Consider the following 24,252-nt stretch of genomic DNA (forward strand, 5'->3'; position numbering starts at 1 on the left):
TTGGCAATGCATGACGTGATTTCTAATTTTCTAATGCTATTCTGAAGAAAAAAATTGGACTTCGACGAAAGATTTTATACGTCTGTGTTACCAGTTAACTGCCAAAGCCACCATGATCCAAATTTCATAGTCGCTGATCGTTCCTGTCTTGGGGACAATGTGCAGTGAAACTTTCAGCTTTTATAAAATAACGAAGGTCTAGCCCTCACAGGCTCGAAGTCTTCAAGAAATATTTTGACTATCATCCATGATCTTTACCATATTGAAGCTTTTCAATCACAGAACAGTGGTAACGATATACCTATCTAGGTTCTAACCTAACACACGGCAAGCTAAGTTAAGACAGCAAAATTGTAAAAATATACATATTTGGGAATTGTAAGCGGACTGATGAACATACATCCTAACAAAATGTTCTTAATCCACGTGTGTTGATACATTCTCGTTGTCTCACATACAGGTGACCTCCGTGGCGGCCGGAGCGGCAGCCACAAAGGCGGAAAGGGCCAAGAGGTGCAAATTATGAAAATATGGAAAATACTTTAATATTTATGCCCTTTGGGGTGAAAACCATGGGTTCGTGGGACGAGAATGCCAGATCCTTTTTTAAGGACCTGTCATGCCGTCTCGGTCCACGGGTGACCGGAGGTCTGGCAGTTACCTCGGTCAGCATATTAGTCTAGCCATTCAACGAGGTAACGCAGCCAACGTTCTGGGCGCCCTGCCTCGTTACAGTGATTTTGGATGACATTGGTTTCGGATGAAACTTTACAGACCTCGCTTTAGGCAGACGACATCAACGGGTTCCAACTTTCAAGATAACTAACTAATAATAATAAAAAATCGGTCAAGTGTGAGTCGGACCGCAGGGGCAGGGTTCCATACCATCGTACAAGAAATATTCAGTGCTTAATTTTTTCTGTGATGTAATTTTTTTCGGATTTTTCTTTCGTTTATCTTTTTCTCGGGGAATACGGAACCCTAAAAACTAATGATTCGACTATCAACATTCTTAGCTACATTATCCACGGGTGCTATCTTAGATATGTTATACTTAAGTATAAATAATGTTATAAAAATAATTGTAAAAAAAAACCATTGTGAATAATACTGGAATTTAAAATATGTATGTAAAAGTATTATTAAATTATATGAATGGTCATTTGTGTTTTATTTTGTTGCGAAATGTCACAAGGTGCGATAATCCAGTAAATCGCCTAGGGTCACTAGGGTGCCGAGTTTACTCGGGAAGGAAAAGAGCTGGATTTAAACTTTGAATGACTTGATAAATCATCAAACCCAACTAAGAATATTTTTTTCATTTGTTGACAATCTGGCTTATAAAAGCACTAGCCGATGTCCGCGACTTCGCCCGCGTGGATTTAGGTTTTTCGAAATCTTGTTGGAATTCTTTGATTTTCTGGGATGAAAAGTAGCCTATGTGCTAATCCAGGATATTATCTATCTCCATTCCAAATTTCAGCCAAATCCATTCAATAGTTATTGCGTGAAAGAGTAACAAACATACATACACACACACACACACACACACATACAAACTTTCGCCTTTATAATATCAGTGTGATGATGAGGTCTGTTGGAGCGCGTTGGTCTGGAAGATGCCTATTCACTCTTGCCTTGAGGGTATTTAGGTTATACGTGGCAGGAAACACGGATGCCGGAAAGGCATTCGCCGTCTTAGCAGTTCGTATCAGAAACGTTGAGCAAAAACATTTAGTGCGAGTGGACTGGATGTCGATCACATACCTAAAGATGCCACATAGTACAAACTGTATAATCTACCAAACCACACTTAGGCTGAAATCTATAGAGTGACTTTTCTCACACTTAAGACACTGTTAAAACGAGACAGCGTTACCTGTCATATATCTGTCTTGTTTCAACAGTGTCTTAAGTCTGAGCTGAGCTTCAAAGTGGGCTCTATAGATTTCAGCCTTAGCCAGAGTGATTGACAGCTTAAAGTTTAACGTAAACGCGTCTCATCTTAGACCACATCATCACTTTCCATCAGGTGTGATTGTGGTCAAGCGCTTACCTATAGTGAAAAAAAAAACCTTTTCATTCTAAGAGGAATGAATCCCGTTCTCAGTAGTGGGCTGGCAAAGTATTGTATTAGGCGTCACCCTGCTGTGAATCAACTCCGTAACAACAAATATTTCGTAATTTGTAGGTATAGATCTAATTACATGCTAATTGGGGTAGCATGGTTTATTACATTACTTAATTGTTGTACATTAGCGACTGTATATAGGTAGTTGTATATACTATATAATGATTTAGTGCTGAAGGTTTTTATACTGCGTAATTCTAATCATAACAAGATGAAGTTAAACAGAATTAAAACCCGACTACCACCCGCAAACTTTCGATAGTGATAGATATAGTAAAATTTAAAAATTATTTAAAAAAATTTACGAGACATTTCACCGCGTTTAATAGCCTCATCGAGTGACAGAAGGGCTGGCTCATTTTTTGCGCAACGGATCAGCCTGGCTGTCCAGCGTGGAAATGCAGCCAGTATTCTTGGCACCATTCCACGCGGGCATGATTTGTATAGTAATTAGATAAGGCTAGCTTTAAGTTTTATTGTAATATTTTCATTAAAAAAAATAAAAAAATATATAGTTAAATTGTTTTTCTCTCGCTCGATGTATTTTAACATTGTATTTTAACTCGTTTCCACTCGTTTCATACAATCGTAGTTCCAATTTCATTTGAATATTAAGGAACCAAAGTCCATGAAATTTTGCAGACATATTCTAGAAACTAATATCAATGTCTGTGGTTTTCCAGATTTCTGTTAAAATATTCGGTTTCAAAGTTACGCGGTCTTAAAAATTTTCATATAAATCTTGGAGCCCCTGTAATTTTAAAACTACATATTTTTAGAAAAATCTAAAACACCACAGACACAGGTATTAGTTTCTAGAATATGTCTGCAAAATTTCATGGACTTTGGTTGCTTAATATTCAAATGAAATTGGAACTACGATTGTATGAAACGAGTGGAAACGAGTGACGGAGAGAGCTACTCAGAATTTTTAGCCCCCGACCCAAAAATAGGGGTGTTATATAAGTTTGACGTGTGTATCTGTGTATCTGTCTGTGGCATCGTAGCTCCTAAACTAATGAACCGATTTTAATTTAGGTTTTTTTGCTTGAAAGGTGGCTTGATCAAGAGTGTTCTTAGTTAATAGTAATAAGTAATAAGTAGTAATAGTAGTTAATCCAAAAAAATCGGTTCAGCCGTTTGAAAATTAACAGCTCTTTTCTAGTTACTGTAATCTTCACTTGTCGGGGGTGTTATTTTTTAATTTACACTTGTTTCCTCTTTCATTTGATATCCTACTCGATAGAATAACAAAAATATATATGTACATAGTACATACAGATATGCCATTGATTTTGAAAGAGCCACCCCTACAGATAATTCTATATATACATACATAGACTGCTAAAATCATAACCGTTCCTTTTGGCCTTGCCGAAGTCGGGTAAAATCACCATGATCGCCTGCCCATGACTGAGTACAGGTCTCCTGGAGGAGGAGGAGGGTTTAGGCCATCGTTGGATGAAGTCCGCCATGGTGGCTTTTATAAAATAACGAAGGTCTGGCACGCGCTAGCTCTTAGTCCATCATACCTATATCCTGTTCTGCGATCCTGTTTATCGAACTTTAGTAGCCTTCAGAGTTTCTGCTTTTTAGGGATACTACTAAGAACTTCTTAGCTTATCTACGATATTTTGGTATACTTACTATATACTGCAAATTGCAACTGTAGAAGCTCATTGGACTAGCGACCGCCTGCGGCTTCACTCCTCGAAAGTATAAATACCTTCCTACTCTATCATAATTAGCATAATTAGGTATAACAATGCTATCCAGTGAGGATTTCGAAAAACCGACCTTTGTGCCGCCGAGTTTCTTGCTGGTGCTTCTCGGTAGGAAAGGCATTCCGAACCAGTGGTAGATGCTTTTGACGATTCAAAAGAACTTGTAAAAGTCTAATTGAAACAAGTGTAAATTAAAAATTTATAACACCCCCGACGATCCAAAGTATTTGAGTTTTCCAAAACATCATTTTCAAATAAATAATTATTTATTTTAGGCAACGTCCATCTTGACAGCTTGACATTTGTCTATTGACATAATATTATGAACCTAACGGTTATGTAACCTTCTTTTCTACAAGAAAACTAGAAAAGAGCTGATAACTCTTAAACGGCTGAACCAATTTTTTTAGATTATAGCTAAGAACACTCTCGATCAAGCCACCTTTCAAACAAAAAAAACTAAATTAAAATCGGTTCATTCGTTTAGGCACTACGATGCCACAGACAGATACACAGATACACAGATACACAGACACACAGATACACACGTCAAACTTATAACACCCCTCTTTTTGGGTCGGGGGTTAAAAATCACTATGAATTGAACTTATTACGTAGAAGTCAAAGTATCAAAGCTGGTTGGCAACTCATTCCCAAGCTTTCTCATCATTTAAATAATCCCTTACATTGTAATAGGATTGAGACAATGAGCAGAATACATAGTTCGAAAAACCGATAGGTAGACGTTGGACTCCTAAAGTACTGGGATGGTGACCTGGGACCGGAAAACGCAGCGTTGGAAGACCCGCCACTTTTTATGGATAGATAGACGAGAACAAGCCAGTCGCAGAGAGCCGCTAGATTCAGGCGGCGCAAGACCGTGGCCTGATCAACCCATTTCCGCCCCACTACTGAGTACGGCTCTCCTATCAGAATGAGAAGGGTTTAGGCCATAGTCTGCCACGCTGGCCCAATGCGGATTGGCAGGCTTATGTATAAGCCACGCTTATGTTATGTGGCTTCACACTAATATTATAAAGGAGAAAGTTTGTATGTGTGTGTGTGTGTGTGTGTGTGTGTATGTTTGTTACTCCTTCACGCAAAAACTACTGGACGGATTTGGCTGAAATTTAAAATGGAGATAGATTATACCCTGGATTAGCACATAGGCTACTTTTTATCCCGGAAAATCAAAGAGTTCCCACGGGAATTTTAAAAATCCACGCGAACGAAGTCGCGGGCATCAGCTAGTATTGTAATAAGTTCAGGGGATCTATGTCCATAGCATTCGTCTCAGAGCTTTAGTTTTAAGTTCGCAATTAATAATCACCACTATATCGAACAAATATAACAATTCCGACCATCAAAAGGAGTACAATAGTGCCTACTTTAAATAAATGATTTTGACTTTGACTTTGAAGTGGACTCTATCGGGTGATAATGATGATGGTGATTGTAAAGGGAAAGGAAATCTCTGTGCGTTTAAGCTTCCTAAGTCCAAGGGTTTGGACTGGGCGTTAATGAGTCAGTGAATGAGTCAGGACCTTTATCTAAATATGTAAAAGGAAAAACTGACTGACTCACTGGTCTATCAACTCACAGCTCAAACTACTGGACGGATCAGGATGAAATTTGGCACGCAGATAGCTATTATGACGTAGACATTCGCTAAGAAAGAATTTTTGAATATTCAACCCTTAGGGTATGAAACCCTTATTTAACCTCCTTAGGGAGGGTAAAATAGGGATTTGAAATTTGTGTAGTCCGCGAGCAGAAGTTAGTTAAACCCATAAAATTGGAGGGGAAAACTGATGCTGGAGGGACGTTCTATAACCTAGCGGTTCGACTCAGAAACGAGGAGGCAAATCGCTTTGTACGTGTCCGTGGAATTTCGACTACGTACGAGTGCAGAGTGCAGACCTTGGCGATGCCTTGCGGTACGATAGTAGAAAGATAAGGGAAAAATCAGGACAAAAAAAATCTTGGGCACACTCTCCGAAACATATCCTGTAGAATACCGATAGGCAAGCAACTTGCGCCGACGCGAAGTTTGAAGCATAGAATTAAGCAGCGCTTCGTCATCAATGATTCTTCTAGCGTGACGATCCAAGCACCAAGCTGGTACTTGGCGGAGCCATTCCATAAATGACTGCATTACCTACTCCATACACAATCAAACTTAAGCTTGATTAAAGCTGTAAGAAGCAGTTATCCTGGTTAATCCTGAACAAAAAATTGAAATCCTGAAGAAAAATTCTTTCTTCAGTATTTCAAGAAAATAAATAACAATTAAACCACTAAAAATGCTGGCGAAGTACTTGCCTAGGCAGAAGGTACCTAAGTTTATCTACACACTTTCAATTTACGGAAATAACAAAGACAGTTTTTTTCTTAAGTTTGTAACGAGACAGGTTTTATTATTTTAACAAAGGAGGAAGGACGCTTTCCTAGAAGGTTGGTCTATCTAAAACCAAAATAATATCGTTTTTGAAAGATTCTGGTATTGTGGAGGTACCTACCTAAGTAAAATTTATTTTGCAACTAGAAAAATAAAAATCAATTTAAATTAACTATGTTTATAAAGACCAGAAAACAAGTCGTAATAAAAAAAACACGACTACCTTGGCAAAAAACGAACTAAAAAGCAAAATTTCTCACAATTCAATATGGCGTCATGTTATTATAAACGCCATATTGAAATTTTTTCAAAAATCTAAATAGCCGGGATATTTACGTGCGATTCTTAGGACCCTACGTGTTCAAGCAAAAGTTATGGTGGAATAAAGAAACTCAAATATAAATACATCCTGAAAACATTAGGTAATTATAGATACCTACACTCTGGACAGTCGTGTAAAAATACCTATCACATAATATGTAGGTATAGTCACATAGAAATCTATCTATGTATCATATTACGCGTGGCAGATAGGTCAACTATCAAGGTTTCTACTTTGAAAAATCTTATTTAATCGGGTAAGTACCAACCTTACTAAGCAAAAAAATATTTTTAACTATTAAAAAGTAGGTAGGTGATACCCACCTACTAAATACCTAATGAATTGTGTAGAATTCAGCTAAGTACCTAGGTTCTTAATAGTTTCTAGAAATCACAACGTTATGTAGATAGGTACCTACCTACTTACCTATTAATCGACGCAAAGCTAATAATAGACACGAAAAACAATGAATTTAACCCTGTATTATTTAGCTATCGATTGCACGTAGTGCTCTGAAAGCACTTGGCCTTGATAATACATATTTACATAGGTACATAAACGTTCATTGCATTACGTAACCCCGCTAATACATACACATACATCGCTCCTATCGTATACAACAACTTTGCTAACTTTAAAACGCTCCCATACGATTATAATTACGCAAATAACTAACCCAATTTTATAATTTAGTTCAAACAATGCTGAATAACCTAAAATATTGCATCGTAAGGAGGTAAATCGGGCTGAAAAGCGTTGGTAAAGCGTTGTATCGCCACGTTAAGGTCTAGAAAAGTTGTTTTTGAACAAAGAAGAGTGCCCATGACGAAAATAATATGTCGGTGAGGCCCAGAGAACTCCGGGCGGATGTTATATAGCTACGTAGATAAAACCTTCCGCCGACGCCAGCGCCCCGAGCGGCGGCCGAGCGAAGCGCGCTTCATGCCGCGTACACCCGGCGAACTAAGTTTGCTTTTGTTACGTTGCGATATCTATGTATTTATGTTTGTTTGATAAGCTTTTGGTGAAAATCTTGCTGATGTTCAAAAATTATGCCGTTTTTTGATATTTTATGATTGTTATCTGTAATTTGAAGTGTTTTTTGGAATAATAAATCGGTAATTCAAAGATAACATCTTCCTAATATTACCTATACTTAAATATGGAAGTTTATATGTTTGGAGGTTTATTACCTTCAGGCTATAATAAGTGAACCAGTTTGGTTAAAATTTGAAACGGAGATAGCTTATGACCTTAATAATAACAGAAAGCCGAAAAATTATAGAGTTACAGGGGGATTGTTAAAAAACCTATATAAAATACAGTATGAAGTATAAATAGTTTTTTCTTTACGTTTGCAAAATATTCTCAATACGATTCGTATCTTATTCGTCACAATTTTGCCTAAATATTAGAAACACACATTTTCTTTTATTCTTTTTCTTTCGAAAAAAAAAGAATATGTATGATGCCTCATGTGTGGTATTAATTCTGTTGTACACAATCTCTAAACTAATTGAACGGGTCTAGTGCTATCCTTTTTCTAGGGAGCATTATTAAACGTGTAGCAACGACGTGTACATTTAGACCTGTCTATTTCATTTAGTTTAGATTGTGTACAACAGCCACATTATTGAATATTGTTTTGCCAAAATAGGTACCTATATATGTATGTAATAGTTACGTACTGAATTGAGAACCTCATTCTTTTTGGAAATAGGTTAAAAAGAAAAAAAGTTATAAAATGTTGTAAAACATTTTTCAATTCTTCTACAAAAAGCTTTCATATTATTTTATAATATTATTATTATTAATTAAATTAAGATTAAATATTGTTGAATTTATTATTAATTTAAAAATAGTTCAAAATGAGACTATCCGTTAAAATGGAATGTAAAACATGTTTGAAAAAACTTCAATATTTTATTTCAATGTAATAATAATAATTATCGTTATTACTAGGTAATATAATATAATAAAAAGATATAAAAAAGAAACGCAAATTCTAGTTAAGTTTTTTTAATTAATTTATCGAAAATACATTCTCAATCTAAAATCCTTGAGCATAAGCCCAATCACAAAGAGTCGTCACGAAATCACCTTTTACTTCAATAAATCTTCCCAATTCATGTACCCTTGTTTCTACGTAACGCTTTTGTGTTTTTTGCAAATGTTCTTTAATTAAATCATTGAGTAACCAAATATCGCCTTCAATCTTCTTAATTATAGATATCTTTCGCATTCCTCTATAAGATAGATCTAAATATATTGGCAATTGGTGGTTTTTAGTTCTTGCAATAAAGTATGGTAGATTTTTTGCTTCTTCTTTCGGCGGTATCCATCCTGAAGGATATGTATCTTTTGGTTTTACGTCGGGAATAGTTTCAAATGGCATTAAGCGTTCCACGTATGCCCATTCAGGGGGATTTTTTACGATTTCAAATTCATACTGTTCTTTGATGTTCTTAACAAACGGTGAATGTGCATAATTTGAATAGTTTTTCTTACTGGTAGCCTGTAACAAATAAAAAAAGAATTGTAAAGCAGGAAACAACAAAAAATTTATGAAGTTACGATTGGACCTAAAAACTCAAAACCTATAACGGGTACTTAAAACATATTTTTGTCAAAAGCTGACAACAAGTTTCAATTGATAAAAAGATTTTGTAATATTTTATGAAAAAAAAAAAAAAAAAAACAAAAGACTGAATTCTGAAAAATAAATAATAATGGTCTTTTCGTGCGCGAAAGCTGTTTGCGAGGGTGTACACCCATAGTTCTGTCACATGTCGCATTCAAAGCAACATTACAACGCGGCGCGAGTAAAAATAAGTGTATAATTACCGATATCGAGTCTGGTGTAAGTTTTGCACCCAAATCCGAAGCGTTGTTCAGGATGCGGCCGGGTTTTCCGACGAAAAAGCGTGCAAATGCGCTCCGAGAACGCCACACGGCCGCCATCTTGAATAGCGAATAGAGCGATTGCTTGCTCCAACAGCAATAAGAACTATATTATTCGTTTCGAAGGAAACATTATGGCGGACGCCTGCAGACATTTGGGCTTTTCAAAAATCGTTTTCTAAGTTTATTCGCGAGTTTTTATTGAACTTTTTCGCATATTATGGTGCATTGAGTGTTGGATTAACTTTTTATTGTGGTTTTCGGCAGTTCCGTGGGATAAACTGTGAGTATTTAGTGAGTACATAGCGGAGGTGCGCCACGGGTAGGGAAATGATTTGGTGCTTTCTGTCTCTCGCTGTCGGCCGACGCACACGCAGCGCTCAGCTGTAGGTGGCGTTGCGGTCATCGAGATGTGTACGACACTCGACAACACCAAAACATTACATTTTCATGACTTTTCCGGCTGGCTTTTCTATGCAACGGGCGACTTAAACGTAAATATTGTTTTATATTATGCAATTTTAGACATCCTGCTATTACTTTATTAGTTTAATTAGTGACATTTTGTGATGAAAATGCGTGAAATAAGTCCGCGAACTTGTTGATTCTCGCGCATCGCTTTTGTTTACCACGACTTTAGGACTTGATTTGTGACTGAATTATCTTAAATTAAGTGTCAATTAACTTTAAAATGAGCATTCCAATTATGAAAAGAAAGGAATTTGAGTCAATTGTTGATCATGTTCTCGATTTGATTGAAATACTAACAATCTAACGTTAATTAATTCTGATTGTCTTTTTTATGATTTTAAAACGGTAATTTATTTAATTCCAGATCCCGATAACATGGCTTAAGGAAGAAATCAACCCTCCATGCCATTATAAAGGTCAAGCAGTGTAGATACTTAGGAGTTTACACATTTCTTGAGCAAACTTTGAAATAGTTTTACATATTTGCATGCAGAAGATATAAGACTATTAAGTTATTTAATAGTAGGAAAGGCTGTGAAGTCAGCCTTAGGACCAATAACTGTTGTTTGGTCTGCTCTGATCACCTGACAACATCACCAGCAACCTGATGTCCGGAAAACAGTACCATCTCCCACCAAACATTCCATCATGAAAACTAAACAGGCTAAAGAGGAGTCAGACAAGACTATAGATGAGGAAACTGTGGTAGAGCCCAAGACCAGAGCCCGGAAGAAGGCCTCAGACTTCAACGAGGAGGAAAAGAGCAAGCTGGTCCAAGATGACCCCAAAACTTCCAAAGATAGCAAGAAACCTGGACCCAAACCCAAAGCAGTGGTCAAGAAGAGACCTCTAGGCATCAGAAAGACAAAAAACTTGAGGGGCAAGAAAGTTCCACCTGCAAAGAAAAATGTTATAAAGAAAACTGTCACTAGGACGAGGAAAGCTGCGAAGGAGGCTCGTACCACAAGTGACAAAGAGGTTATCCCATTGATACCTGCTGCAGAAATTAAGAAGGAGCCACTTGATGAACCCACACCTAGTTCCAGGTCCTCCAGTCCCAAAACTGCTGGCAGGAGAGTGAGACTTAGCTCTGATATGGTCATGATGAAGTCTGTTCTCGGAGATTCTCCTAGTAGCCTAGTCCTCGGACCACGGACCAGTCCATACTCCATGCGTTCCGAAAGAAGTAATAGTCCCTCTCTTTTTGAAGGAAAGAACTTGAGGAGTGGGAAGCCTAGAAAAGTCAAGAGTAACCTGCTCAATGAGGTTGTCATGAAAGAGCAGAAGAAAAGACGGTTAATCTCCGACTCTAAAAATGCAGATGCTCCGGAGAGTTCAGAGGACACAAAGAAGTTGAAAAGGGGACGTTCCTGCTCCAGAGATGGCAGCGAAATCTCTAAATGCTCAGATATTACAGAGTCAGATGTCAGCCTCAGCGAACCACTCAACGACAGTGAGAGCAAGGAGCTCAGCAAAAACTTAGATAAAACTAAGACTGACCTAGATTTAGATATTGAAACTAATGTACAGATCTCTCCTATTGGAAAAGTGCCTTCTCTTAGTGTCGACTCAAAATTAACTGAAACCAAACCTTATACAGAGCCTAGTTCTATGTTAAAAGAGAAAATTAAGAAGAAAGTGAGCTTAAAAAGAAGTACTTCATTAGACTCAGACAACAATAACAGTAATAGGATTAAGTTAGAAAATATAAATGTATCAGACCTAGAAGACAAATACTTGCTGAAGACTGAAAACGATGCGCTTATAGAAGAACGTAGTAGTATATTGACTAGTATGTCCAAGACATTTAACTCAAAGGAGGTATCTAAGAATATTAGGAAGGCAAGGAGGGGTAAGAAGGCTGCTACCACATCAAAGCCTATCACCAACCAAGCGGCCAAGAATGGTATCACCAGTACAATAACAAATGACTTAGTAGAAGACAAACATGAAACAGTTGACTCTTTATCTAAAGAAATCAGTGATCTCATAAATGATTTAGACCAAAATATAGACCAAGACCAAGAAATGTCAAATGAAGTAAGCATTGATCAATTGCAAACAAAGTCAGCTAGGCAGTTCTATGGAATTTCCAAGCCTCTTGGTGATAATAACAGCATCATTGCACTTGAAACACCAGCAAAAGACAAAGAAGCGGTTTCAGCTATCGTTAATGAATGTACGCCTACAAAAAATGACGATAGTGAAAATATCAGACTTCACTATGACGACTCAGTTGAGAAGTGTCCTGAAAACCGTCAAGAACTATACAAATGTAACCCATCTGTAGCGAGCATAGACAAACTCATGGATAGACTGAAAGTGTTTGAAGAGTTTGATAAGCGAAGACAGAGACAAGAATCGGAATGTAAAACTAATGACAGTAAATCTGTTATGGTGAGTGATGATGTTGTTTTAATACAAAAGTCAGGAGCAGAATTCAAACCTTTAAAAGATTTACAACCAGTAAGGTCTCCAGAAAAAGTAATTGAGAAAGAAAATGTCCTGAGCTGTTTTGAAAACAATTCAGCCATATCAATAGTTAAGAGGGATCAAGTAAGACGTTCGATAGATGTAGATCTTCCAAATTCCGTCACACTAATCAAACGAAACAGTGTCAGTGCAAGAAAGGAATCAACAAGCTCAAACCATTCTAAAGAGTCTGATGCTATCAGTATATTTGAGAAGTCGTTGGGCAAGGATGTAACGTTGACTGAAATAAGGAAGTCAGTAGAAAAGGCTGCGCCCGCGCAACAAATCGATTTGCATCAATACGCGACTTTACATCCGAATAACGCGAGTCAGGCTTTCAGCGTTTTAGATACGAGTCAAATATCGATTACTCCACGAAACATTGAATCTAAAATAAACAGTAATGAAGTTCAAATAACTAAAAGAAAATCAAGTGGGTCTCTCTCTCGAAAATCTTCCGAATCGGGAGTAGATGTCGAGGATAAGACTGTTTTAGTTGAAAAAAAGATGTCACCACCACATCAAATGAAATCACCGTCACATCAAATAATATCACCACCACATCAACTTAAATCACCACCACATCCAGGAAAATCACCACCACTCCAAGTGAAATCACCACCACATCAAATGAAATCTCCGCCTCACCAAGTAAAATCGCAAGCAGTTCCTATAATGTCTACACCTGTAGCTGTCAAATCGTTGGAATCTACGCAACAAATAGAAGTAGATCCAGTCGCGCCGTATTTAGAGGAAGCAAAAACTATTCCTGACAATATACACCGGACCTTTGAGATCCCAAAACTGGATAACATAACAGGTTCTACGAAAATTATGGAACCTACGAAGATAGATATAAAAAATGTTGAGCCTACCAAGATTGAGACGAAAATAGTTGAATCTGCAAAGATTGAGACAAAAATAGTTGAGCCTGCAAAGGTAGAGGCGAAAATAGTTGAACCCGTCAAGATTGAGACGAAAACAGTTGAACCCGTCAAGATTGAGACGAAAATAGTTGAACCCATCAAGATTGAGTCGAAAATAGTTGAACCCATTAAAATTCAGACGAAAACTGTTGAACCAGTCGCGATTGAAATCAAAACAGTTGAACCTACGAAGACTGCCACAAAAATAATTGAACCTAAGAAAATAAGATCAGCAAATATTGAAACTGTAACTAAACCAACAATTCCAAGTGATGAAAAAATAATTGAAGAAGTAAAAACTGTGGAAAAAGTTTTAGATGAAGTAATTTCTGATCCCAAAATAGAGCCAGATATTAAACAAGGTGAAATAGAACAGCCAAAAGAAATGTTTACTGAAGTTATTGATGAAAAACCAGATTTGGTTTCTGAAGTTGAACAAATAAAAGATATCAAGGATGCAAAAGAAATTAAAGAGATTGAAGATAAAAGAGAAAATGTTAAAGAGGAAATAAAATCAAAGGTTTCCAAAGTTAAATCGGCGCGGAACTCCACCGAAAATCTACCCGGGCCTAGCAACGTTGTACTAGAAACTCCAGATAGTCAAAAAAGGAAAGAAAACGTGTTACGAATGTTAGGTTTACTGACTCATAAGGCAGCAAATGAGGCTAAAATAGAGAAGATGAAGGAGAAAGAACGCATTTACGGCTCAAACTACAGTGGGGTTATGGGCAAACCCAAAGCCGGAAAATCCGACTACACCGGGACTTTGAAAACTGTTATAAAGCTCAGTCGCGGTGTGGGGGAGCGAGACAAGAAGAAGTTTAGGAGTTCCTTGAAGATGACCTTCCAAAAGAAAGGCAGATCGGGCAAGCCGCCGCAGGAGCTGGGCGAGGCGGGCAGTGAAGACGACGCTTTCTATACCATCGAACGGCGAGAGGTGAGTCAAACTTGATAGGAGATTTGAGGCCTGTTTCACAACTTCCAGATAAACTCTATGTAACGAATGAATTTGACGTTAAATGACATTTTTTGTATTGGCGATCTGTCAATATTATCCCTTAAATTATAGTTTATCTGGCGGTCGGTAAACAGATCCTTTTTAAATTAAAATTGCACATTTGCAAATATGAAAGTGTGCAATTTTAATTTGGAAAATTTAGTATTACTGGGTATAGTTACTTTTTCTCTGTTTCCGTTGTGTTCCCCATTATTGAAGGTCCTGACCCCTTCTAGCAAGGATTCTCTTGTGTGTGGCGTCATGTGCCTTGGTTCTTTGCTACATGTAGGGCTTCTCTAGATCTCGTCAGATTAAGCGCGCGCTTCAATAAATCAAAGCGCGCGCTTATTCCGGTGAGTTCACTCGAATCAGTCTATAGTAATATAGATTCCGATGAAGAAAAGCTCGCGCGCATACTACGAGCTTATAGAAATGGAAATAGAATTTTTTTTTCTTCAAATGAACTTTTACAAGAACTTTTGAATTGTCAAATGAATTTGTCAAAATCGAATCATTTATTCAAAATAATTACTATTGTACACTTTTTGATTGTCACTTGTTGGATTTGTAAGATAATGATGTAATGGTGATAATTAATTACGTCAACTTATAATCTAATTCTAAAGCTACACTACGAAAGCTTTTTCATTTGTTCAGAATGTCTTTCCTACCGACGCGAAGAACCAGCTAAATACTCGGGGGTTGCTCTTTTTAAAGATTTGATTTAATGTATGTGTATTATGTCATGTATGAAATGGGATCTTGGTCATTCCGTCCGTCAGTCTGTCTGCCAGTTGATGTTAGGGTTACCACTTGCCACTTCTTGGTTTACGGGTTACCACTTACCAGTATCAAAAGTACGGGTTTTAATTTTTTTTACGGGAGACAGTGTTTTACATAGATTTTTTTAATACTTATTGTTTGAAGAAAAAACTTTTAAAAGCTCTTCATTTTGTGACACAAATGTATCTTTGCATGTTAACTTAAAATTATATTTAACTTGTAATTCCGTCCGGTTTCGGCTTTGCGAGTATTGATCTACGCATTGCCGCACACGGAAAATATTATTTCTAGTAGACTAAACGTCAGGGTTTGATTTCGCCAGTCAGCCACGGCTGAATTTGGATAAAATACGGGAGCTTCAGTTACCCCCGTATTTTATTTTCGCAATTACGGGTTCTGTATTGTCATACCCTTAAATACGGGGTAACCCGTAAAATACGGGGCATCTGGCAACCCTGGTTGACACATAGAGCAAATAGGCGAGTCCCTTCTCAAAATGTACGCACTATAAGTAAGTAGATATATCTAAATAGATGTTGTTCTCTTTCAGGGCATCGCACTGGCAGCAGCCGAGGGTGGGCACAGAAAGACTCATTACAGTAACCGCCTTAACAACCATGGTGTGTGGCCACTCACCTCACCCTATGTGCCGACAGGGACAAAGCTTGCACTAGGGTGCCTGTCCACTACACTGGAGCAGAGGGGAGATGTGTTCAGCGGACCAAACCCGCAAAACGTCATATATCAATCAAATCTGATTGCTCTGCTTTACACATCTTCGCTTAGATCCGCTGAATTGGACAGGTAGCCTAATCCCCCCCCCCCCCCCTCCCCTTTAACACCATATAAAAAACACGGTAACGTAAAGTATTGTTTTTCGCGCACTTTTAACAAAATTACCCTTTATTTTTGCTGAATGGCCAAAAGTAAACAAGTTATGTCCCTGTCTGCAATTCAAAACTTGTCAGGTTTATTAGAGCTCAAAAATTCCTATTTATTTTTCAATTTTTGCATCCTTCATTTCTATGATTGATTAATAATTTTGTAATATATACTGAACTATTTGATAACGTTTGATTTTAAGCCTTGATAAAAACTGATAAGCAAATAACACTACTCAACTAATATACAAGTTCGCAAAACGCAAACGCAAGGAAGAAGCAAACATTAAACTAAAATTTACTTCAATTTTGTTATGTCTAATTTGTCGTTTGCTATACTAATAAGCTGTAAAAATTGTTGGGTGAAAGGATACACAAAATTTAATAAAACAGATAAATCGAGGTACACGGTTGATCAAATCTAGATATATTGTGGCTAATTCTATTGTACACAATCTCCAAACTAAACTTAAATGCCAGGTATGGACATGTATTGTTATCCTTAGATTTGTTGATGTCACTAGAGTGTGTTCAATTTAGTTTAGATAATGTGTTTAACAGAATTAGCCATATTGCATGATATTTTAAGAATTTATTTTAAACTAAAAGTACCTTAAGCTTACTCAAAAATATTCACATATACTTCATAGTGCGCTACAGGTTCCGATGGCAACCGAGGTGGGGACGCCCCGCACGCTTGCACAGTCCCCACGCTAATTCGCTGCTGGTGAGGGTGAGTGTGCGGGGTGTCCCCCTCGCCTCATACGCCGATTGCCATCTCAACCTCTCGCGTACTATAGAACGTACTTGGACCTTGCTCAGACTTGAGACACGGTTAAAACGAGACAAGATTATGTCTCACATATTATATCAGTTTCGTTTTAATTCTAAATTCTAAATTTAATTCTATAGGTCTCAGCTTAAAGCAATCTCTAAAGTTTAGAGATTTGCTACCGAATTTGCGCTAGTAATTTCATAAAATCTTTTTCTGTGAGCTAAGAAATGGTAGCAACTTTTTCTAAAGTACACGGCATCATTTTAGAAAGAGTCAGCGACAAAACATCACACAGGTGTGAATGCTGTATGAAATGAAAGCTGCTGGTTATCTCTTTCTAAAGTTTGTGGTGTAATCCGTACTGTAAGTGGTCTTACATTGGTGCGAGCTATACAATCGTTTCCAGCAGAAGCAGAAGCGGTTCCTGAACCTGAGCCGAAGGAGACCTTGAACCTGGTGATCCCGGAGAAGGCGTCGTCGTTCAGCATCCACCCGGGGCGGCTGTGCATGGACCAGTGCTTCTACTGCGGCGGCAAGTTCGGCCTCTTCGACACGCCGTGCCACATCGCGCAGATGAAGAGCAGCGAGCGACAGAGGAAGGTGCTAGACAGTGAGTAGCAGTTGCCAACTTACCTCATACATATTGTAGACGTACATCTATTTAAAAACAATATAGTACTCATAAATACATTTGCTGACAGACATGCTAACGCTGATATTGTTATGGAAGAGCGGCGTCTTCTGACACAGGAGTGTCCTATTCCTAATAGAGAAGTCGTAGTGTTGTTACCTGCATTTTGTAATGTTATTTGAAGCCCGCGCGGTGACATGAAATAGAATTTTGTATCACAGATGAAGAGAAGCTGACCATAGACAGTTGTCTATGTGACGCATGCTACCGCCACGTGGACCGGCGCGCCAACTGCCCCTCGTATCGCAAGCGGCCCGTCGCCAAGCCGCCCGATGTGCCGCTCACGCAGCCCCGAGATTCCTGTCCGCCGACTGTGCCGTGAGTATCCAATACAGGAGAGTGTAGCTGACCATAGTCTGTGTGACGCGTGCTACCGCCACGTGGACCGGCGCGCCAACTGAACTGTCCTTCGTATCGCAAGCAGACCGTAGCTAAGCCGCCCGATGTGCCGCTCACGCAGCTCGAGACACCTGTCCGCTGATTTGATAAAGAATTACGATGAATTTAACTCGGGTTTTCAAAGTGGCTTAGAGAAAGTCACGGAAAATTGAAATTTGTAGACTAAGGGATTTGTAAGGGTGCTGGTGCTTTTGAAGACCTAAACAAAGTGGCGAAGCGTTGATATTTGTGAATCGATTTATTCAATTGATTTAGGAAATGTTGTGTCCAGCGATCCAGAGAAAGTCATCAGTCCACCGCTGGAAGAGGAGAGCGAGGAAGAGGCGCCGGCGGCCACGCCCGGCAGGCTGGCCACCTGCCACACCAGCGGCTGTGTGGCGCCCGCCGACCACTCCATCCGAAGGAAGTGGCTCATCAAGATGCGCTCCAGTGTCAATAAGATTGTGAGTATACCACGACACATGAGCTCTACATGTATGTTACGTACGAACCCTACATACAAACATACTAAATACAACAGACAAAATGTTAGTGAATTGGAATCTTTACAAAGTGCCAATGGTGCTAATTGCATTATTAAGAACAAACTAACAAATTCTAAGGTAACAAAATTGTCAATTTCCAAGAATTCCAAGAGCGTAGTCCATAGTCAAAACTTCGGCTTCTGCCCCGAGAGTTTTCAGTCCATTATGGTTCAGGATTCTCTAGATTCTAGAAAGCCAAATAGATAAAAATTGTGTTTGCGCTTGGACTAAGAATTTAGGTACTTGGCGAATGGACGAATGCGCGCCAGTCAGAAGTCGAAGTTTTGACTTTGGGCTAAGCGGTCTTGACATTTCTGAGGATTGCAAAGCCTGACATACGCTGACATTTTAAGTATGGACTATAGCAAAACCTTTTAACTTTATTGTTGTTTACAGCTGAAGCTAGAATGCGACTACCCAGGTCTACACACCATCCCCTTATGTGCGGAACACTATCGCACCCTGACTCCGCTTATGGCGTGCGTGCTGTGCCGGTGTCGACTCACGAAACACCATAATCTCCATTTCATCCATCATGTGAGTAACCAACATGGTTTCATGTTAGTTTTCCCCATTGCCAGGGTCAACAAGAGCAACTTTTCAAAAAATTGCACTCTTCTACATCCACCACGTGAAAAGTTAGAATATTCCCAAGGCCAAAGAAGACTTTTCGAAAAATACAAACTTCCCTTAGTTTTACACGATTGCTTAAAAAACGAGTAATGTTTTCAGGGTTCGATCGGAGTTTATTCTATCATAACTTTAAGAAAAAGCCTGAAAAGATGTGCATATATGGGGTATCGTTAGAATTCTTACATCATCTATAAATACAGGGAACCAAAAGCTTAATTTGCTATAGTCTGGCCGAACCAAAGAAATCGGTATGGTGCAACATGCAGCAAGCGACATACCACGCGCCCTCCCACTGATAAACATGCAGGAAAAGCCAGCCACCAAGCAAACCATACGCCACCACCACGCAGCTCAACACAAATCCCAAAACCACTCAACTTAAGCTTTTGGTTCCTTGTATATCACGGATTTCCGGGAAATAACGCCTGCTTACCATCTATAAAACTATAAGATATTACTCTAATAAAATTATATTCCAGGGTTATACAGATCTCAATCCATTGCTGAAAGTTGCTGGTATCCCGGTAGAGTTCCACGAGCGGCCGGTGCTGTGTAAAGTGTGCCGCTACTTCTGCACGCTGCTCACGCGCCCCGGCCACAACGACAAGCACGCCCGCGCCTACACTCGCAAGTAAGGACATTTTCATATTTTGCTAAGCATGGCTATTGAGCTTAAATCTGGTGATATTTAGTCTCCTGTCGGTTAGATATCTTCAAATTCTAAAAGAAATTAGAATTCATAGAATTAGGAATCTATTTCCAGAATTCATTTTTTTTTAGATTGGAACTGTCAATTTCTAGATTTTTCTGATGTTGGTGTTGGATCGTGCATCTTATATTATTTATCAGAATTTTTGTTCTCGCTGCTGTTAAATAGGGTTTAATAACTTTTTAACGCAGTCATGTCATTATACTTAATTTAAGGCAAAGAGTAAAAAGTGGTGCCCTGAGTAATTAAATTAAATCTTATTAATCTACTTTTTACGGTGCAAAAGTTTTCCTCTTAAAATCAGACAATTCCTTTTCAGACTTCTCCAAATCTACAACATTGAAATCCCGCCTGAACTCAGCCAAGACGCTGACGATAGCAAAGACCTAGAAGACTGCAATACTAGCGCCAACAAACAAAAGAAAAAAGCACGGACGAAATCGAAGCAGAGGAAATCCACAGAACCAGAGAAACAGGAGTCAACTAGTGAATCCTCGGAGAGAACCACAGAAAGCTCCCCAGAAAAGGAGAAACCAAAGGAAGAAGTGGTCGAGGAACCTAAACCACAACCGTTGGAAGAAGATATCGAAAGTCTTATATCATCCAACAAAATTCCAGTCCCAGGAGCGAAACCCGCGGAAAGCAATCCGCCGAGCGATGCCTCCGAAACAGACATGATGACAGACCTAGAGAACCCGCTAGTTCTCGACAAACAGACAGAACTCAGATATCTACTGCAAAAACAAAACAACCCAGCACAGTTCCAACATAACCCTAATTTAACACAAAAACAGAAAAACATCCTCAAAGTCCACAATCTTGGCATCCAAAAGCCTGGCCTCCAACAGAGGATAAGCGATAAAAACGCAAAGCGAGTCCAAAAACTCGGACAATTCCTCCTACCTAAAGACAAACCGTCTAAAAAAGATCTCCAGGACATCGAAATGTTCGATACTGAAAAAGCAAAGGAGATGAGCGTTTTCAAAAACATAACCTTAAATGACGAATGTACGATAGAAACTATACCAAATAAACGGCCGGCTGATATAAATTTACTGAAAAACAAATGGCAGATGTCCGAAAGTTTTACCCAAGTCAAGAAAAATCTAAGCGAACTCTCAAAGAAGACGCCAGTCGAAAAAGAGCCAAAGAAACTTTCTGATACGAAATACTCGAATCCAGTGAAGAGATTAGAAACAAACCCCTCGATATCAGTCAGAGAACTTTTCCCTGGCGAGGAAGAAATGAATTTACAGTGCAATATAGAGTTTAATAATATCAAAGGCGTTACTCCTGAGGGTTGGGAGAAATGTAACACGATGATCCAATACGACGTGGAAACTAAGAAATTGTGGAACGAATTGCAAAGGCCTTACGGAAACCAGTCCAGCTTCCTGAGACACCTGATTTTACTAGAGAAATACTTCAGAAATGGTGACTTAGTACTGTCCCATAATGCGTCACCGCACGCGGCGAATTACAGCACTTCAGTACAAAGCAGATTGCGAGCTTACGATAATATCCCACCGCCAGAACCTAGAAGGGAATCGGTCAGTTTGATCGAATTCCGTAAAAAACCGTCGTTAAACGGCAAAAGTTTGCTCAAATCCAACCAAAGTTCTGAAGACCCTAAGAAATTCATGCCTCCTCCTTTGCCCAAACCTAAAGCTAAAAGCGATAAGAAAAACAAGCCTTTACCGCCTGAACTAATAGCTATTAATACACCAAACGCACAAGGGAGGAAAGCAATACAAAATGTCTTACACAATATCCAACAGTTGGTAAAAGGAGTTTCCGCGTCCGACCCGACTGAAGTCGCCGCAGCGCCGCTACCTCCACCAAAGTTTGAGCCTCCGAAAGAAAAGAAAGAAATGCCTGGCTTAATAAAAGAGAAGAAAGACAAACCAGAGACGACAAAAGATAAGAAAGAACCCAAAGCTGACACGCCGAAAAAGCAGAAGCCAAATAATAAGGGGTGGAGACCTACGCTCATGCCTATTACACCAGTAAGTTTACTTTGAATTATTAACAAGCATCTAAAAATTTTCCTAATTTTAACTAGAGTCTGTTTGACTTAAAACTATTAATATATATGCTAATTAATTGTTTTTATACAAATTATACTAATAATTCAACTTCTGTGTGTAAACTTATGTAAGTAACGAAAGCTTTATCACTTAATTGTCAATTGAGTGTTCCCCTCCACGGGAAACTTTAGTAAAAGGCGAAGGATTTATGCGTTTTGAAGGGAATCCAGAGTTAATACAGTTTTAATTTCAATAGACTATCATGATTTTAGTTTTATAAAAAATGTTTATTAAAATCTGGCTGTCTGTCCGTCCGCATGTCACAGGTTTTTAGCTCATACACTAAATGAGTTTCAAACCTGAAATTTTGATATTTTTGTGTAGAACTTTAACCCAAAACCAAATATTGAATTAAAAATTCAAATTAATTTTTAATAATGAAATCCCACTTTAAAACTAGTTAAACAAACTTATTCAATATAGTCTTGTTAATTGCTGGCGCGAATTTAATTTAAATTGTCTATTTTCCAGGAAAACTTGGCAAAAGTCGCTCGGGAAACGCCCAAAGTCGCTGTGGACGGGCACAGTCTACCCAGCCTAGTACAAGTCCTCTCTGCCGGCACTCGATATCACATTACCTTTGAGGACTACAATAGAATGTGTCTCATACGCCGAGAGAGACAGAAGAGGCTACAGGAACGAGAGGCAAAGACAAAAACACCCGCTAGCGAAGAAACTATAGTCACTGAATTACAACCATCAACGTTACTCGGCAATGGAGGGACCGTCTTACAAAACATACCCTCCGACAAAGAAACAGACAAGCAAAAAGAAAAAGACATGCCCGAACTGCAGATTGGGGCAAATGCTGCGACAATACTCAAAAATGTGGGCTTGAAAAACATTACAATAGCCCCCATACCGGCTAAAACTGCAACGGTTACATCCCAAACATACACACCCGCTGTGTCTTCACCGTTACTTGTGACTACACCAATGAAAATACCTCAGTTAGGACCCTCAGTTTCTATCACGAGTGAAACAATTTTAACTCCTAGTATACCAGTAATGGTGCAGAGTCAAATGATACTACCAAAAATACCCAAATCGTTGACAGTTATACCACAGACAGTGTCCAATCAGATGGTTATACCCTTTTCAACGACTCCGAGTCAATTTGTTGCAAGTCCAAGCCAAGTTGTCGCAGCGAGTCCAGTTGTAACGACCGCAGGTTACGTCCCAGATCAGAGACCATAACGAAACCTGATATTCGTGGTTGTATAGCGATCACAACTCGCGACTCAGCCGTAGACTGATGTAGACAGTAGAATAATCCCTGTAGATAACCCAAAAAAAATTTACTAACCAAGTGAAGAAAATGCAAAGATTAAAGGAAAAAGATAGATGGAGCTCGAAATAAAGTGAAGCCACCACACTTGTTATTAATATTAACATCGTTGTTGTTGGCCGAATTCATGGTACTATTATTAAAACAGTGTATTTTAGCTAATAATGAAATCATGTCTACCAATCAGAATGATTGTGATTATGGCCTTTGACTATGGGCTACAGATTATATTGAAATGTTTTTTTGTAAAGTCAATCTTAATGTTAAGATAGACACTAAATGTTAATTTTAATAACACAAATTGTAGTAATCAAATTATATTATACTAATTTAAATTGTCCATGGGATTGACTTATTTTAATCAACTTCAAAAACTGATTTTTAATTTGAAGTGTATAACAGGATTTACTTAAATAAGGTTTTTCTTAAATCGACTTTATCTGGTGCCCTATTAATATACACAAATATTCATGCGATTAGCTTTTGTTGAAATCGGCTTCTCCAGGTCGGTTTCACAATTAACTGTCTATCTTTTTCACTTAGTCTGAGCCAGGGTGTGGAGAAATGGGAGAAAAGTGTGTTTTGTTGTAAAAATGGTTGTACTGAGTGTTGGAACTAATACAGTGGCATGAATCGTCGCGAGTGACTCCTAAATTATTAAAAAAAATATCCTATTTTCGTACGTAGTGTGTAAATGCCTCAAAAGTGTTTTTTTTTGGTGTGGGAGGCAAAGCAATATGTAAGTGAGACACCAGAAGCCTTAAAATTGTAAATATAGTGTAAAGACGTTGTGCTGTGAATATTTGGTGACGATGAATTATGTTAAATATTATTATAATCATTAACTATTCTGCCGGTTTTTTAGCTAAAAAGTGGCTAACCTCAAAAAGTATTATTTAGTTATCGCCAAAAAACGTGGGGTTAAAAAAACTGATGTTTCTTAAAAAGTATGCTATTATAGGATGAAGAATTTTAATTTAATCCTACATTTTTTTTTTGATTTTTTTTTATTCGAATACAAGTTAGTCCTTGATCTCACCTGATGGTAAGTGATGGTGCAGTCTAAAACTGAAATGTATAGAGCGTTACTTTGAGTCAAACTTAAGTCTCAGTTAAAACGAGACAGATTTATGCCAGTGA

At 38.3% G+C, this 24,252-nt stretch overlaps 2 protein-coding genes and 1 non-coding gene across 9 annotated transcripts; 1 reads left to right on the forward strand and 2 right to left on the reverse strand.

The window, feature by feature from the left end:
* Positions 1 to 8,578: 8,578 nt before the first annotated feature.
* Positions 8,579 to 9,554, reverse strand: LOC123873375 (probable 39S ribosomal protein L49, mitochondrial). The gene is made up of 2 exons (XM_045918220.1): positions 9,420 to 9,554; positions 8,579 to 9,090 (listed from the first exon to the last, which is right to left on the reverse strand). The coding sequence occupies exons 1-2, from the start codon at positions 9,534 to 9,536 to the stop codon at positions 8,626 to 8,628; spliced, it is 582 nt and encodes a 193-aa protein (XP_045774176.1). The 5' UTR covers positions 9,537 to 9,554; the 3' UTR covers positions 8,579 to 8,625.
* An 87-nt stretch (positions 9,555 to 9,641) lies between these two features.
* Positions 9,642 to 24,167, forward strand: LOC123873357. 7 transcript variants are annotated; one of them, XM_045918183.1, is made up of 11 exons: positions 9,841 to 9,970; positions 10,312 to 13,448; positions 13,479 to 14,282; positions 15,676 to 15,745; positions 17,188 to 17,391; positions 17,634 to 17,790; positions 18,143 to 18,314; positions 18,792 to 18,932; positions 19,508 to 19,659; positions 20,057 to 21,743; positions 22,296 to 24,167. In XM_045918183.1, exons 2-11 carry the CDS (start codon positions 10,596 to 10,598, stop codon positions 23,019 to 23,021), a joined length of 6,966 nt encoding a protein of 2,321 aa, XP_045774139.1. In that variant the 5' UTR covers positions 9,841 to 9,970; positions 10,312 to 10,595; the 3' UTR covers positions 23,022 to 24,167. The 7 variants fall into 7 exon arrangements, with proteins under 7 accessions (XP_045774137.1, XP_045774139.1, XP_045774140.1 ...); XM_045918184.1 differs by having other exon boundaries at positions 10,312 to 12,949; positions 12,992 to 14,282; XM_045918181.1 differs by lacking the exon at positions 9,841 to 9,970 and adding an exon at positions 9,642 to 9,759 and having other exon boundaries at positions 10,312 to 14,282.
* LOC123873476 lies at positions 21,883 to 21,999 on the reverse strand. Its single transcript, XR_006797696.1, has one exon. It is a non-coding gene; the product is annotated as a U5 spliceosomal RNA (small nuclear RNA).
* Positions 24,168 to 24,252: the final 85 nt, after the last annotated feature.

Source organism: Maniola jurtina, chromosome 16 (assembly GCF_905333055.1).
Source record: "Maniola jurtina chromosome 16, ilManJurt1.1, whole genome shotgun sequence".
NCBI lineage: Eukaryota > Metazoa > Arthropoda > Insecta > Lepidoptera > Nymphalidae > Maniola > Maniola jurtina.